General features: G+C 46.9%; 2 protein-coding genes across 2 annotated transcripts in view; one reads left to right on the forward strand and one right to left on the reverse strand.

Annotated features, from left to right (window-relative positions):
- Window positions 1-1,934, reverse strand: part of LOC114623096 (WAP four-disulfide core domain protein 6B-like) — a 3,188-nt gene extending 1,254 nt beyond the window's left edge. The window contains exons 1-2 of the mRNA XM_028769788.1: window positions 1,814-1,934; window positions 614-745 (exon numbers count right to left, since the gene is read on the reverse strand). Of these exons, the coding sequence (XP_028625621.1) occupies window positions 614-745; window positions 1,814-1,934 (253 nt within the window). The remainder of the gene's footprint in view (window positions 1-613; window positions 746-1,813) is intronic.
- A 5,438-nt stretch (window positions 1,935-7,372) lies between these two features.
- Window positions 7,373-16,545, forward strand: Wfdc8 (WAP four-disulfide core domain 8). The gene is made up of 6 exons (XM_028769793.1): window positions 7,373-7,387; window positions 7,580-7,688; window positions 10,150-10,290; window positions 12,738-12,905; window positions 15,540-15,680; window positions 16,406-16,545. Exons 1-6 carry the CDS (start codon window positions 7,373-7,375, stop codon window positions 16,543-16,545), a joined length of 714 nt encoding a protein of 237 aa, XP_028625626.1.
- The last annotated feature ends 1,218 nt before the right edge of the window (window positions 16,546-17,763 follow it).

The raw sequence follows: 17,763 nt of genomic DNA on the forward strand, positions 1-17,763 counted from the left end.
CCCCATGTTACACACACCTGCCTCCATGTTACACACACCTGCCCCATATTATATCCCACACTTGCCCCATGCTATCCTACAGCCACACACACTGTTGGTGTTCAATGAGTCATAGTTACTGGGTATCTTAGAGCAGCACCACAGAGCAACCAAGGAGTCACATGACCTAGTAACTACATCCATCTTAGGAAAGAGAAAACTGAGTCAAAAATGGAAAAGCTGGATCAATATCTCATTTCTAAGAGCACTTACTGCCCTTTCAAAGGACCTGGGTTCAGTTCCTGGCACCCACATGACAGCTCATAACCATTTGTATTTTGAACTTCAGAGGATATGATGCCCTCTTCTCTCCTCCATGGGAACTATATGGATGTGGTGCATACTGTATTCATGCAGGCAAAACGTATTTACACGAGAAAAAAATCATTTTTAAAAGAAATGCTGATGTAGTTCAATTCAGGTACTTGGAGGAAAATGAAAAAGGACACTCTCCCTGCTCACAGTGTTATCACTCAGATACCATGTGAATGTGGGTCACAAATGAAACCTCAGTGACCCAGAAGGCACGGCAGTATCAGGGCAGGAGGGCAGGAGCAGGGGACGAGACAGGTACCTTCACTGAGGTCCAGACATTTCTTCCCACAGACGAACAGGCAGCACCTTTGATCCGCTGGACATGGTTTGTTTCGTGAACACTGGTCTCTTTCTTCAAAACTACACTTTACTTTATTCTTTGGACATGATCCTACAGGAGGAGAAGATGTGGTCCCGTGAGGGGTTGGAGGAGACATTGTTCCTCCTTCCCAGTCTCAGGGGACCCCTGCAGAGCTCAGGAAGCTTGTTTGTCTCTCACCTGTCACTAGGAGGGGAACCCCCAGCAGCTCGGAGTTCACAACACTGGTCACATCTCCAACTGTAATGACTCAGCATCTACTCTCAGGACCTTCTCTATTCCTTTTTCCCCAGAGAGACCCACCCCTTTGGAACTGTTCTGAGCATTTGGCTTTGCCCTTGGTTGGCCCCTGTTGCTCTCATCCTTTGTCTAGATTGCTGTTTTGAAGGCTAATGTGACAAAGTTTGAAAAGCCTTGGTCAAGCAAGGTGCCTTGGTTAAATGGACAGCGGTTAAATGGTCCTACTGAAGAAGTACTTCTGGGGTATAGTAAGTCATACTGAAGAAGTGCTTCCAGGGCACTTGGCCATTCTCCTCACTCCTCACTACAAAATTATGAGTGGGCCTGGTCAGTGTTGCACACACAGAACAGAGGACCCAGAGCATGGGGAGGCTGCTTGGACTTGTGCAGAGTCACACAGCTCCTGAGGAGTGGAGCCAGAATTCCCGCCTGTCACGTGATCTCCTAAGCATCCACTTTCCACCACCTCCTTCTAGTGCTCGAATCTCCATGCATCCTCCTAAGGGACTCCTGGGAGCTGCTCTTTAGCACACAGGGAAGGGCCTCTGTGATACAGGAAAGCTTTGGGGAGCTGCAGTGGGCAGGTTTGGGAGCTGATGGGGTGGTGCTAGGAAGAGGCTAGGCCTTCAGTGGAAATCCCTTTGGCTATTTAATCCCCAGGTCCATTTAATGTGCACAAGTCCCAGCACTTCCATGAAGAATTCTTTATAATGGAGAGCCAACCACCACAGACTGGGGAGCTGTGTTCAGCCAGGCTGTCTTTCCACTGACTCTAAACATCACCCCGATGCAGGGCCTGGGGCTGAGGTGGGGGAGACACTGTCACCTGCAGCGTGCAGTGAGGTCTCTAACCTCAACAAGTTTCTTCTCTCCATGCTAAGAACTGGACTCAGTACTTACTGATAAAGAACCCCTCTGCTGGCTCAGCTTCCCAGATACTCCACAGGAAGATGAAGGGGATCAGGAAAGGCAGAAGTCCCCAGAGTCTCATTTTAGGAAGCCGTCGCCCGTTTAGAGGCATTAAACCAGGAGGAGCTGGTCAGTGGCTCCAGCCTCCACTGCGTGCCCCAACAGTCCAGGAAGCAACTCTGGACATGAGCCAGCTACGTTCCCTCCCCAGATGCCATCAGTGCGAGCTGTACCCACAGTGCAAACTGTGGGGGAAAGGGATCTGGCATGCTGGTCTGGGCCTCTGCAGTCAGTGGCTCTTGGGCTGTGGCCTACTAGGGAGAGGAGAGAGGGGCAAAATTGCTTGGGCTCTTCTAGAATCTCATCGCAAAATTGTATGAATTCCAAAACTTTCCTTTTCCCAGAAGCCAATTGGGGTTTGGAAATACTTTGCTTCTTTTTCTCTGTGATTCCTCTCCTCTTACGTACTGTTTTTTTTTTCTCTTTGTCTTCAATCCTCCCTTTCGCCTCCATCCTTTTCTCCTATTCCTTCTTCTTCCTCTCTTCCTCTTTCCTTCCCTCTCTACATTCTTCTCTTTTCCTTGAGACAGGATTTCATCTCCTCCAGACTGGTCTCAAACTCGCTAAGTAGTAGAAGTTACTGATCCTGATCTGTCTGCATCCACCCCCACACACTGGGATCGCAGGTCTGCATCACCTCACCCAGTGTATGTGGGTCTGGGGGTGGAATTGGGGCTTCATGCGTGCTGGGCAAGCAATGGACCGATTGAGCTGCATACTGTTCTGGTCGCTGATTTTTCTCATCTCTGGGCTAATTATCTGTGGCTTTGACCCTGTGCCTCCTTTTTCTCCTTTTCTTTTCTTTTCTTTTTTTTTTTCTCTCTTTTTTCTTTTTTCTTTTTTTTCTGAGACAGGGTCTCTCTGTATAGCCCGGGCTGTCCTGGAACTCACTCTGTAGACCAGGCTGGCCTTGAACTCAGAAATCCGCCTGCCTCTGCCTCCCAAGTGCTGGGATTAAAGGCGTGCGCCACCACTGCCCGGCCCTTTTTCTCCTTTTCAATGTCTCTCTGCTTGGATCTCTTTCTCTTTACCCTTCAACTCCCTGTGGATATCCCCTCTCTTGTCTTTGGCTCAGACATTATCTTTAGTCACCACCGAAGAGTAAAGACTGTCGAGTGTGCATGACCTCACCATTCCCAGTGAGAACTGGGTCAGGAGATGGCACCTCTAAGGCAGGAGAGCAAGAGAAGCTGAGAGCCTCTGTCCCAAGGACAGGTTAACAGGGTCCACAAGAAGCAATGGTTCAGTCAGCTGCAGGAGGGACAAAAGTGGCTCTCTCATTGCTCTGGAATATTCCCTCAAGTTAAATCCTGAAGCATTAGTGAAGGAGAGACTGCAGTGTGGACCCAATGTGAGCCATCCAAGGGTAAACTGAGGCAGGGACTGCTGACTGCAGGCATATACACTTGACTCAGCCATCTACAACTGTAGAGACAGTTCCGTGGTGTCTGCTTTGAGGAACTGTGCTAGAACTCCATCCGATAAAATAGACCATTTTCAGGTCAACAATTTCAGGTCCTTCTTAGAACATTCATGAGCTTGTGAGTCATATCTGCTGGTTCTGAAATCTTTCTATCTCCTCAGCTGTGGACCCTGTTTCCTGAGCAATCACTACCTAGCCTCCTGCAACTCACTCCAGCCCCTGAGACTGCTTCCTGTCTTGTAGAGTTTCCTGCTCTCCCTGACTTTGCCTGTGTTGGGTCTTCATTCCGGCACCTCACGCAAATGCTCCACCTCTGAGCCATATTCCTAGCCTTCTCTTTTCTTTCTTAAAATTTTGAGAGAGACCATCACTACCATGCCCCAACTGGCCTTAGATATGTAATCCTCCTGCCTCTTGATCTGTGATCACGATGTGATCACAGGCCTGAGCCACCATGCCTGACTCCTGCCCTGGACATTTCTCCTATATGAAGTCATACAGTAAAGTATGTGTATGGAGGGGGTGGGAGGATCAGAAGGTAATCTCTGGGGCTGGTTTTTTCCTCTTCTGCCTTGCTCGAGGCGGTCTCCTTGTATTTTGCTTCTGTAGCATATATTCCAGGGCAGCTCGCCCATCAGCTTCTGGGGAATTTGTCTCTGTCTCCTACCTTCACTGTAGGAACACTGGCTTTATAAATGCATGCATCACTACAGCCAGCTTTCTATGGGTTCTGAAGATCTAGACTTAGCTCCCTAAGGTGAGTGTTTTACCCACCTCCAAACTCCACTCTTCCACATGTGCTTCCCACAAAACTCAAGCAAAGAAAGCACAGTTTCATGAAAATACACTTTCATGTTTTGTGTATGTTGAGGATCACAATCAGCAACACTCGCTGCAGATCTCAGAGATGCTAAAAGAATAACAACGATATGTGAATTATCTCAAATCGGCCCGCAATGTATACATCTCATATTTCATTCTACCCCATAAAAATGTGCAACTATCATTTGCCGAGGAAAAGTTAAAAGAAAAAAGGGTAAGGTGTACGATGTTCCAAAGCCAAGAGCTGTGTTGTATGAAAAACCGAAAGCAGGTGTTGAGAGAGACGAGAACGCCAAGATAAAGCGGGCGAACTAAATCTAACCGAAACCACGAAGAGCAATGTTATCCCAAGTACTGGAAACCAAATGACAGTGTATCACAGAAACTACACGAAGGACTTAAAAGGCAAGTTCTTGAATGGCATTCCAGACACGCGGAATCTTAATTCTAGGCTGGACAGCTAAAGGCACAGGCTGCTCACCTCAGTCGCTCCTCACGACCCTCCTGTCTCCAGTTCTGTCTCTCTTCACTGCGCACTGTTCTGCATCTCATTCTCTTCCATCTCTCCACCGCATGCTTGGTCATCTTAGCGGTACCCAGGTGGGACCTCTGGGGTCTTCCACCTCACCCTCACCGCACCGTGGCTGACAGGGTCACTTGGCGTCCACTCATGTCATTTATCTCTCGGTTTTTTGTTTGTTTGTTTGATTTTTGAGACAGGGTCTCATGTAGTCCGGGGTGGACAAACTACTCTTTGTGGGGACTTGGATTCCTTCTCCTCCTGCCTTCAGTTCCAGAGTGCTGGGATGACAATTCATTACATGAGGTTTATGCAGGGCTGGGGATTAGACCCAGGGTTTTCTGCATGCAAGGCAAGAACTCTGTCAACTGAGCTACAACCCAGCCCAGCTTTCATTATGTCTTGTGACACCCTTCTATCTGGGCACTCTTGTTTGTCCTAGTTCTGTAAAATGTACTGGACAACTCTTCCGCAATGTCCACTTGCCTCTGGCAAACAGCATCTTTTAATTTTTTTTTTTAAATCTGTGTGGATGACTATTTTTCCTACATGAATGTCTGTGTACTACATGCATGCCTGATACCAAAAAAGTCCAGAAGATGGGTCCAGATCCCCTGGGACTGGAGTTATGGACGACTGTAAGCAGCTTCATGATTGTTGGGAATCAAACCCAGGTACTCCGGGAGAGCACTCAATGTTCTCGTATCTGCTGAGTTCTCTCTCCAATCCAGTCTTACGGCATCTTGGCAAATAAATGCCTCCCAATTAAAATAGATTCATTCTGTGGTAAAGCTGCCCCCACCCTAAAAACCACACAGAAGGACTTGTTAAGTAAACAATAAATAATTGTAATATATCTACATTCCTTGTATGCATAGTAATTTATGTTCCATAGTAAGAACTATGTTCCACGAAGTAGACATGGGGTAGAACTGCATAGCCTCTGCTATGTTTGGGAGGATGATAGATAGATCTTTGTTTTCCCTTCATGCTTATCCTGGGAACTCTCCTTTTTAATGACTGGCTAGGGTTAATCTGATCAATTAATTCTCAAGGCTGGATTGATAGACATAAACAAGTTAAAATTTTAAATAAAAAAACTAGCTTGAGCATCTGGCCTCAGCCTTCTGAGGAGCCCCACAGTCTGTCTGGGGAACTTGAGGTGATAGAGAAGGCGGTACTGTTGATGCCCTCTGCTGCTGCTGGCTTCCTAACCAGTGTGTATCATGGCATGTCTAATCAGACTATGTCTGATCAATTCTCCCATCAGACGTAGGTGTTCTTGGTGGCTTTGTTTTGTCTGAGGTAAACAATGGAGGTTTCAGTGACGCTAAATGATTGAGCCGAGACCACTTAGCTGGTAACACGGTGAACCCAAGAAAACATTCCAACTCCAAACACAAGCTTTGTGCCGTGCTACCTTGATTCTATAATGGTGGATCAGATTTTCACACTGTTACACCCACATTCCCACAACAAGGCTGCTAAGCTAGCTGTATTTGCCTATTTCCTGGAAGAGGAAAACTGAGGATCCAACTTATGCTATAGGTGTAAGTCAGCAAGAGAAGGCCAAAATCACAATTACTGATCTGGGGTTATCGTTCCTATTTCTGAAGAGTCCAGGTGCTGCTGTCTTTGGGGGCTGGAGGACATCAGGGTTCTTTTAAAGGTGGAGAAGGGAGCAGCAGCTTCTGCAAATGTCATATGGCCGGAGCTCCAGGAGAGACACTGCAAGGCACAGTCGTAGCTCCTTGGGCACTGAAACTCTCCAGTAGGATTTGTCCCAGCATATGCTGCATGAAGACATCCTCTTTCCCTCTCCCTCCTTCTCACTGCTTCTGAAATGCGTTTGCTTAGAGGAAGCTACAGACATCACAGGGTCGTCTCATCTTGAAAGAAAAGCCCACGTGGAGGCCCTGGCCCAGCAGGTCACGGCTCCTGGTCCTCACAGTGGAAGGACAGAGACTCCCAAGAGTTGTCCTCTGACCTCCACACGTGTACTGTGACACACACACACACACACACACACACACACACACACACACGACAAGAACAAACTAGCATTGGAAAGGGGACAGTTTGTCTATCAGGTTGTCTAGATGAATCATAAGCTCTTAGAGTTCTATGGAACCAGAAGAAATGAGAAGAGTCTTTGTTAACAGGTCACGTGTGTGTGTGTCTGTGTGTGTGCTCTGTGTGTGTCTGTGTATGTGTGTCTGTGTGGGTGTCTCTGTGTGTGTGTGTCTGTGTGTGTCTGTGTGTGTCTCTGTGTGTGTGTCTGTGTGTCTGCTCTGTGTGTGTGTCTCTGTGTGTCTGTGTGTGTGTGTCTGTGTGTGTGTCTCTGTGTGTCTGTGTGTGTGTGTCTGTGTGTCTGCTCTGTGTGTGTGTGTGTCTGTGTGTCTGCTCTGTGTGTGTGTCTGTGTGTGTGTGTCTGTGTGTGTGAGAGAGAGAGAGAGAGACTCTGTGTGTATGCATGCATGCCTGGACGATTCTGAGACACCAAAATCCTGTAATGACTGCCCAAGTCTTTAGACAATCTCCATTCCTTCCATCAGTAGAGCAGAACAAAGGCCCTGCTGAGTCGTGTCTGAAGTTGCTTCAGACAGAAGCACAGGAAAGTCACTTGGGAACTGTTCCAAATGGAGCCCTGTGATGATTCAAGTGTGACCTCTTACCCAGAAGCAAGACAGTGGGGAAGTGACCAAGAAGGACCAGATGCAGCACCATGGCCAAGTATGGGGTGCCACAGAAGGTCCCAGGTGACTGCTTCAAACCTGTCTCAACTTGCCACCTCAGACAGATCCCTTCTTGCTTCTGGCTCTGTTTTCTCATCCATGAAATGGGGTTGGGGACCCTCCCCAAGGCATCTCTGCACAGGCTGTGTCCTCCCCTTGGACGAGTCTAACTCAGGTCTCTGTCTTTGCTCCCACAGACACTCTCCCTCTGTGGCTCTGCCAGCTCCTGGCGGAGCAGAGCTCTCGTGCTGTTTTTCCTCCTCTCCTTGGAGAAGACCTCCGCATCATATACTGCCAAGATCAAACGTGGGTCACCCTGCTAAGCAGTTCTTCCTGACGATCATTCTTGGGGACTGAGGGTTGGAATGAGAGGCAAGGGCTGGAGTTGGTTGACCCTGCTGGATTCAGGGTCACAGAGAGCTACCTCTGTTTACCAGTTGATGGTTTCCTTCACCTGTTGGTGAAGGATGGGAGGAGGTGGGAGGGAAGATTCAAGAAACAGAATTAACCCAAATTCTGGTTGGATCAGAATCTGGGATTGTGGGGAGCAGAGAAAACCCTTTCTTCAGTGCTTTCTATAATGGGATTGTTGCCCTGTTGAAAGTCAGGATGGGGAACAGAGTGAGGACATGCTCTTTGGGCCTGGGAGACACTGGTTCTGTCTTAAACACATTAAAACAAATGCTCTTGAGAGCCTCTTAGATGGCCTTTCCTCAGGTAACTGTGAACAAAGGTCTTCAGCTCAGAAGAGAGGGTGGGCTCAGGGGAGAGACACCTGAACTAGTCAGAATCATGGGAAAGGAAGGATGTGTTAAGCCAAGAAGAGTCTGGGAAGCTCAGGAGACACCTGAGACCAGGAAATGTCGAAGAGTCCCTTGGGTGTGTGGACAAAAGGTAAGTGACTAATGAGCCATCCGTGGAGGAAGGAGGGCTCAAATGGCAAGGTAACAAGGTGGGCAGAATGCATGAGAGCAGACCTACACTGAGGCTGAAGTGTCCCTGGGGAGCAGGAGGGAGGGTGGGTAAACACTAGAGATGGGGGACTGGACTTTATAATCTCGAAGTGTCCCTGTCTTGATCTCTGTGAGGCAATTCACAGATTCATTATCTGTGTGGCTTTTCTTGTGCTTCAGTGTAGCATCCAGGGGCCTGCTTCAGGACTGCCTAGGGCATCTCTAAAACACAGAATAATGCTGCGTTATAGAGATTCTGACTTAGTTCATAGTCCACAGTTTCTGAATGTTTCACAAATGATTTCACTGTACAATCCAGACGAGAGCCAGGCCATCCTTGCTGGGTTGGTACCTTACAAAGCCAGACTGGGCTTCTGAGGTGAGCCTTGTAAGCCCCAGACTCCACCTAATTTACCGTGTTATCCTACCTGATCTAATTCTCTGAACTTACGAAGCCAGGAAGCCGATACTGATATGTGAACCTTCTACAGTTGCAAGGTTTTAAAACCCAAGAAGATCTGTGCTCTGTGGTTAAATCCTGATCATAGCTTCTCAGTTCAGAGCCGCGGAGCCCTGTGCTAGCTGCCTGCTGCTATGGAATCTCTATCAGGAGGTCAGGAATCTGGCGTGGTGCATCTAGATTTTCCTTTCAGATTCGCACCAGACAGAGAGCAAAGTGCCAGCCGGGGCTGCTGTTCTCATCTGGGTCCTCTTCTCAGATCACAAGTAATATAATCGTTCTTACAATCTTTTGGTCTGAGGCTCTCTCATTTCTATAGTGATGCCAGCTTCTAGAAGCCACCCTCACTTCCTGGCACATGGCACTCTGCCATGGTCAAAGCTGCTGAAATAGCCTGCTGGAACTTTCCCACAGTTTCAATCTCGCTAACTTCTCTACCAATCAGGGAACCCTGCTTTTAAAGGACCTGTTGATAGGGCTTGAACTGTACCCACGAGGTCCCTCTTACCAGTGCTCAGATTAGTGCTTGTCTCAGTAGCAAGAGCAGGAATATGGAGGCACAGCTCTAGAATTCTGGCCACTACAAACCATGAAGCCTGGAAGTCATGCCGTGTGCTTAAAAGGAAGGCTGCCACCTCATAACTGGCTTTGACCCAGGGCCCAGCACTGTAGGGCATGTATTTATTACAGGCATCATCCCACAAAATTTCAACAAACAGACTCTAAGGTTGAGATCGCCATTCTCATCTTACAGTTGGGAAACTTGTGACTCTGACAACAAAATATATTTTCAAATATTATTTGTCTAGCTAGCTAATGTTGGAGCCAGGCTAGCAAGACCAGATGTGTCGGACTGCACTTCCTTCCCTCCTACAGTTGCTAACTCGAAAGCCCTGCAACTGAACCTACACTGGTCCTGAGTTCATACAAGATACCAGGAACCAAAGTCAGGGCTCCTGCCTCCTAGGTCCACTGCCTTTCCTCCACTGCTCTTCAGTGTCTTCTGTCAATGTCAATGTGGTGCTGGAGGCAGGGGAGTTAGGTGCTGAAGTCATCAGGTCACACAGAAATAGCTCTTTTTTAAAAGACAAACAGCAATGTCTCTGCCTAGTTATGTGCTTTGGAACCCAAGATGGCTTTCCTTTGGCTACCTGAGCACGAATTCTTGATTCTGCTCCACTGGAAGGGAGCAAGCGTGCAGGGTGACACACGTGGCTGCTGGGTCTAAGCAAGGGAAGCACTGAGAGTCAGGTAGATGAAAAGGCAGAGATCCCCACAGCTCTCCTCTGCTACGGGGGAAAGGGGCTGGAATGCTTAATTAAGGACGTGAGCTTGGCCGTTTCTTTCTTTGCAGAAAAAGTGGGAGTGTGTCCTAGGAAGCGGTTGGAATGCAGAAATCCGAGTTTGAGCTCCTGCAAAACAGACTTCAACTGTGAGGCACATTTCAAGTGCTGTCATTTTGCCTGCGGGAGGAAGTGCATGGATCCTTATGAAGGTACTGGCATCCAGGTGGAGGCACAGGCACACTTTGAGCTTGCCCACTTCTTGCTATGTCCAGAGCTAGTTCAATAATTCTCTTAGAAGACCGGACCAAAAGGCCAGAGTTTATGCCTTCCTCATTCCGTAATTCAACTCTCCGCATTTAAGCCCAAGTCATGTGTCCAGGTGGATGATCCAAGCAATTGATATTGGTGCTAGATTTTTTTCATTCGATCATTCATAAATATCTAGGGCCCACTCGATGTTCGTTATGTGAGGGCTATCATTTGCAAAATCAAACTTCATTCAAATTGTTGTTCGAGAAATGAAGCATCCCTCAGTCCAGATGCTTGGATCATTTTTGGACTCTTTGGCCTTAAAAAGTGTTTCCTAGAAATACCAAGTATTCAGCATCCTGTATGTCAGGGACCAAGCATTTAATAGAGATTCATTCATTTCTTTCTTAATTTCATACCTAATTAATTTATTAAGATAGGGGCCAGGCAGAATGCCATGTATCTTTAATTCTAGCACTTGAGAGGCAAAGATGGGTGGATCTCTGTGATTTCCAGGACAGCCTAGTCTACATAGAGAAACTGTGTCTCAAAAAAAGCAACACACACACACACACACACCACACACACACACACATACACACACACACACACACACACACACACACACACAGTGTTGACTGTTCGTATATCAAAACTAAAAATACATGGAGGATGTGAAGAGAGACACGGAAGCAGAGGCTTGGCTGGACGGAGAGGCCTGTGAAGCCGCTGTCTAGAAGTGTTCTAAGAGGCCAGGCTCTCTGTTAACTCAGAGCCATATGAGATCCATCAATGTTTGCTTTCTTTGCCTAAGACTAACATAAATACACTTCAGTTTATTGTTTATGACCAACACGGAGAATGTTTACCACAGATAATCATGAGGTGTCTAGCTCAGTAAGAGTCTGTTTGAGTCTATTATGGGATTTGGGTTTGGTTTAGGTAACTCGTAGAGGACTAGACAACCCTCAGAGAGGGTTAGCCTTAGATTGGGTATTGTCCAAAAACGAATTAATTCTGTAGCTGAGCATCTATCTCGGTGGCTTTTATCTTTAACAAGGGCATTTAGGATGAGGAGAAAGCTGTAATCAGAGGGATGGTAGCTGTTCATTTTAGCTAGAAGTTGGAAGAACTGAGTCAGGCTTTAAGCAGAAGCAAGAGGATAGTGGGCTTGATGATTGCAGGTAAAACAGCTTTAATTACATTAATTGCTAGCACCACTGCTTCTGCAATTGCTTTGACACAAGAAGTTAAGACAGCTACTTTTGTTAATCATTTAGCAAAAAATGTTACTAGTGTGTTGAATATACAAGAGGATTTAGATAGGCCTTTGGAAGAACAGATTGATGATCTTTAGCCTATTCAAATTATTGGAAGAAGGTTCAGAGTTTAAGAGTAAGGAGCCATCTCAAGTGTCTCTGTTGTCTTGCTTTGGTCTTCCTTTATCATGATCTTAGAGTAACAATGGTGTGGGTTGCCCTACGAGGTGTGTGTGTGTGTGCGCGCGCGCGTGTACTGAGTAGGAGAACAACGTGATATCCCTGTGTCATATTCAGTATTAAACATCAAGGATTGTGCTTGTTCCCCCTGCATCCCAGGCACTTTGTTGGGCACTCTGGGTAAAGTTCCCGAGCACATCTCTTGTCCTCTCAAAGCTGAAGGCAATGTGGAAGAAACACTTTGCATCCAAGTGTTTCTGTGTGCTGTTTGTAATACACTTTGTGAAAGAGCAGCGCTCAGCAGAGCGGCATGGCATCAAGCTCGGATATAGAGCCAGAACTAGCACCTATGTCTTTTTAAAGATTTATTTATATTTTATCTGCATGGTTGACTTTCCTGCATGTCGAGGTCAGAAGAGAGTATCGAGTCCCCTGGAACTGGAATTATAAACAGTCATGTGCCCCCGTGTGGTGCTGAGAATCAAGACTATGTCTTTTAAAAAGAAAAATCAGCAGCCTGGAGAGACGGCTCAAGCAGTTGAAAGCACTTGTGGCTCTTGCAGAGACCTATGTTCAGTTCCAGGAGCTCTGACTCCCTCTTCTGGCCTCAGACGGTACTGCACACACATAATGTACAAACCTCATGAAAGTAGACCACTCAGTACATATAAAATACAGGGGGTAGGGATTTAAAAAAACATTCTACATGTGTCTCTTTTTATTTTGCTGGGGAGGCTGCCATGTTTGTTGAAGTCACTAGACAACATGCAGGAGTGGGCTTCTTCCTTCCACTGTGTGGTCCTGGAGTTACAACTCACGTCATTAGGGTTGGCAACACAGGTCTTTACTCGCTGAGCCATCTCCATGGCTCACCTATGTCGTTTTCCCACTGGCTTTTTCTGTGATGCAGGCTTGTGGCTAGGAACATGACCGTGTCTTTACACTCCTGCTTTGCTTTCTCACCTCAGAACCCTGCATGTTACCCTCAGACGAAGGAAACTGCTCCGACAGTTTGACCCGCTGGTATTTTGACTCCGAGAGGCATAAGTGCAGAGCTTTTGTATACAGTGGATGCCATGGGAATACGAACAACTTCCTCAGCAAGACTGACTGTAAGAACGCTTGCTTGTTAATTGGTAAGACCTATATCCCTAGTAGTCGGAGGGCCTTGCTTAGCTACAAACAGTGGAGTCATAGCCTCAGGCTTTGAGACCAAGCTGCCTTGGGGCCAAACCCTTGCTCTATGGTTGCTGCTTGAGAGGCCTTTGGGTAGCTATTTGCATTCATGACTTTTGGCTGGGGTATACGATGGGGATGTTAACAGTATTTCCTAATGGGGTTGTTGTGACTGAAAACTAAGCTAATGTAAAAAAATGTGAGGCTGGGAAATGAGGAAAAGTTAGCAGACAGGAGGCCTCTGGAAGCCAGGAAGTGGTCCTGTGGGCTGCCCTCTCTCCCCATTCACTTTGGCATGCCCACACAAGGAAGATTAGAGGTCAGGGAATGGCAAGGAGGCATGGTCCTCCCTGCTCAGAGCCGCCTCCCATTCAGAGGTGACTCTCCAAGCAGCCTGCATCGTAATGATTTCCCTCCCTAGTCTTTTGCTGTCTCCAGGAAAACACCTAAGCTCCTTGAACTTCCTTCCCAGGCTCTCCCTCGCTTCCATGTAACACTGAGTAATCTCAGGGCTTTGGCCCCCTCCCCTGTTCTGAGCAACTGGGTACCTGCCTTGGACTTTCTCTTTCCAACAATGGGTTTCCATACTGCTCTCCGGAACGCTCTGATTCTCCTTGGCCCTTATTCGAGGAATTATTCCTACTCTTCCAGCTCTTGACTTTACACCTGAACTGTGTGTGACTTCTCTATTCTTGAAGTCTCCCACAACTCCTCCCCCAAAATGAGACAATACACATAATGTACTCATAAACATCGGGTCCATGGAGCCTGAGACCCGGGTCTAACCCTTTGGAGGAAGATGCTTTTCCTCACATCAACCTGTAGAGCATCATGCTGAGGAACACTTTTGAAGAAAGCCCAGACAAGTCAGTTCTAGAACCCCAGGGGGTAAGTGTAGACCTGGGGGGTGGAGACTGTGGTGAGGGTGGAGCCTATAGACTCATTCTTCAGTGTAGTGATCGGTGCCACTCCTGCTGGGAGCCACTGATACACAGTGGGGTCTGTGCACCAAATAACCTGGATTAAAATCTTACTCCCCTCTGTCCACGGAAAGTTTCTTACCTTTCTGATTCTGGAAGAGCAAGCAGCTCACTGAGTTGTTGGCAGGATTCTGTGCCTTCAAAAATATAAAGGGTGTGGCATGCTGGCTCTTCATGATGTGGCTCACTAAATGACAAGTGAGAAATGACTGTGGATCTTCAAAATGTGTGTGTCAGTCTTGGGATAAGTGAGGTTGACTTATTGGCACTGTATTTCTGCCTTAAGGTTCGTGAGTCAAGCTAGGAGCTATTCTATCATCAATACTTCATGGTTTTATTTGTTTGGTCTCATTCGGTAGCCCAGGCCAGCCAGGAACTTGTAGTAATTCTCCTGTCTCAGACATCCAAGTGCTGGATTTGTAGGTGTGCATCACCCTACCTGGCTCTGTCACTAACACTTTGCAGATGAGGAAGCAGAGTTAGAACAATCCTCTTAGTTGCCTAGGGATGGACAGCTGGTAGAGGGTGGAGCCGAATTTTAATCTCTCACCCTTGCTGTATCTGAACAGCAAAGACAACGTTATGGCTCGGCTTTGAAAAGTTAGGGCCACGTGCTTCCCTTTCTGGAGGGCTCTAAAGAATCGTGGGGCCACGGACTCAAGAAAGTAGCTGTAAATACCTTTGCCAGTCAAACGTGAGGCATGTATGCTGCTCTAATTCCAGCACTTAGGAGGGAGAGGCAGAAGGGTTAAGAGTTCAAGGCTGGTGTTCGCTACACAGTGGGTTGGAGACTAGCCCATGCTACATTAGACTTTGTCTCAAAACACTAAAACAGAAACAAAATCAGGAATAAATTAGAAAAAAAAAACCTCCTGTCTGAATCTGACCTAAAAAGAAAGGAAGGAAGGAAGGAAGGAAGGAAGGAAGGAAGGAAGGAAGGAAGGAGAAAGGAGAGAGAGAGAAAAAATGAATGAACTGAAGGGGCCCCAGGGAGGGAGGTATGTATGGTGTTTTCTCCCCATTATAACTCAAAGGGAAACTTACACACATATGGGGCCCGTAATGGCCCCCTTCGTGGCCTGCAGAGGAGATGCCCTTACATTCATAGGCAGCAGGAACTCACACATCTTCCCTGTCTAGGGTTAGGCTTTGGCCAAGGTGACTGTATATCACAAACCTGAAGATGAGGTAGCTTCCTTTATTTCATAAAGAAATTGAGCTTATTGAAGACTAGGGCATTATTATTTATTATTATTATTATTATTATTATTATTACTTATACAGTGTTCTCCCTGCACATATGCCTGCAGGCCAGAAGAGGGCACCAGATCTCATTATCTGATGGTTGTGAGCCACCATGTGGTTGCTGGGAATTGAACTCAGGACCTCTGGAAGAGCAGTCAGTGCTCTTAACCTCTGAGCCATCTCTCCAGCTCCTAGGACTGGGGCTTTAACGTGGTGGACTTCAGACATTAAGCTCACTCTATTGCATGGAGTACTCCATGTTTTTGTTTCTCCTCTGCCTACTGGAGATCACCCCTGAGAAGAGCTTTCTGAAGGGCAGTGTAGTGTGGTGGTGGGGTGCCATAAAACTCACCTCTGTTCTTGTTCCAGTGAAGAAGGGACAGTGCCCACTGTTCCCTTTCCAAATGCGAATGGAGTGCCCAGCCGCCTGTATGAATGACATGGATTGCCCAGAGAAGGAGAAATGCTGTGAGTCCAGGTGTGGATTTATCTGTGCCCGAGCCTGGCTAGGTAAGGACCGCGGGCAAGCCTCTAGGAGTCTGTGGGGATATGCCACAGGTGACATCCTGTGGTGGCATCAGTACGCCATGGAATGGGTGAGGTCAGCATCACAGAGCCTGAACTCACTGGGTGGTCTAGCCTGGTCTAGATCTCACTATATAATCAAGCTGACCTCAAACTTATCATCCTCCTGAGTACAACACCTGACTGCAAGGTGGAGACGTCCCTTGAGATTCAGATGCCTCTTGCTGAGGCTTCTCAGGAGACTTCTTAAAATGTCCAACCAGAGCCCTCTAGACATTTGTGCTGATCTTCAAAGCCTCTCAGGAGTGTAATCATTCTCTGTAAATGTGAAAAGAAAAAAACTTACTTGGGTGGTGGTGGTGATGCACACCTTTAGTCCCAGCACTCAGGAGGCAGACAGGCTGATCTCTGTGAGTTCAAGGCTAGCCTGGTCTACAGAGTGAGTTTCAGGACAGTCAGGAAACCAGAGAAACCATGTCTTGGGGGGAAAAAACCCAAAAAGCAACAACAAAAAACTTTGTTTGTTCCTTGTCTTCATTCTTCAGTGACCACAAATTGGTGTCTTCTGATAAGTGTGCATATATAGATACACGTGTACACACACACGCACACACACACAAGAAAGAAAGAAAAAACATGAGGGTTTCCAAATTTGTGTCAGATTATTTCCAAGTATTTCAAAGTTAATTGTCTTATTTTACTTTGCTAAGTCAAAACAGGCTTCTGCCCAAGGAAGCCCATAGTGTGTTCTAAGATCGATAAGCCCAAGTGCCTGCAGGACAGTGACTGTCCCCTGGATGAGAAGTGCTGCACACGCTGCGGGCTGAAGTGCTTGGAGCCCAGACACTGAACAGTGAGTGGGGAAAGTTCCGTTGTCACAATGGTGCATTATGGGTAGCACAAAATAAGGCTCTCACTTCTGTCTTATATCCAACTACAGCCACAGATGATATTGACAACTAGACAGTTATGACAATACTTCTAGGCCTGCTGTGACACACACACACACATATATACACACACATACACATACATACACACACACATATACACATACACACACATACACACACATACATACACACACACATATACACATACACACACATACACACATACACATACATACACACACAGACACACACACACATATATATATATATACACACACATACACACACATATACACACAATACACATACATACACACACACATACACATACATACACACACACATACACACACACATATATACACATACACACACATACACATACATACACACACAGACACACACAGAGACACACACAGACACACACAGAGATACACACATACACACACACAAAGTTTTACTTGTATTTATGTAACTGTGAGTGTATAGATGTGTTTGTGTGTACCTTTGGAGGCCAGCAGAGGGCGTCAGATTCCCTGGTGCTGGACTTAGAGGGTTGTGAGCCACCTGTTGTGGTTGGTGGGAACCAAACTTGCCTTGCAAGCATCAGGACCTACGCTTGATCTCCAGAACCTATGTAAAAATGTAGGGTGTGAAAGAGTGTGCTTAGAACCCCAGAGCTGAGGAGACAGGCAAGGGAGGCTCTCTGAGACCACTGGCTAGCGTAATCAGTGAGCTTCAGGCCAATGAGAGACCTTGTCTCAAAAACAAGGTAGATGATACATGAGGAACAATACCCAAACGTGTATTCATACATGTGTGCACACATGTACACACAACAGCACACACAGATCTGCCTGCACACACATGTACCCACATATACATGTAATGTACACACACACACACACACACACACAAAGTATATCACATCCTGTTGACTAAAAAAAGATGCAGGAGTCTCTCAGCTGGGTTTGATGGCACATGTGTCCTGCCACTCAGAAGACTGAGGAGTGAGGCGGGATTGCTGTTTACTTGCCTTCCTTCCACAGCTCATTCTTCCACAGCCCTTCCCTTCCCTTCCCTTCCCTTCCCTTCCCTTCCCTTCCCTTCCCTTCCCTTCCCTTCCCTTCCCTTCCCTTCCCTTCCCTTCCCTTCCCTTTTCCCTTCCCTTCCCT

This window comes from Grammomys surdaster, unplaced genomic scaffold (genome assembly GCF_004785775.1).
Source record: "Grammomys surdaster isolate TR1022 unplaced genomic scaffold, NIH_TR_1.0 193, whole genome shotgun sequence".
In the NCBI taxonomy this organism is placed as follows: Eukaryota; Metazoa; Chordata; class Mammalia; order Rodentia; family Muridae; genus Grammomys; species Grammomys surdaster.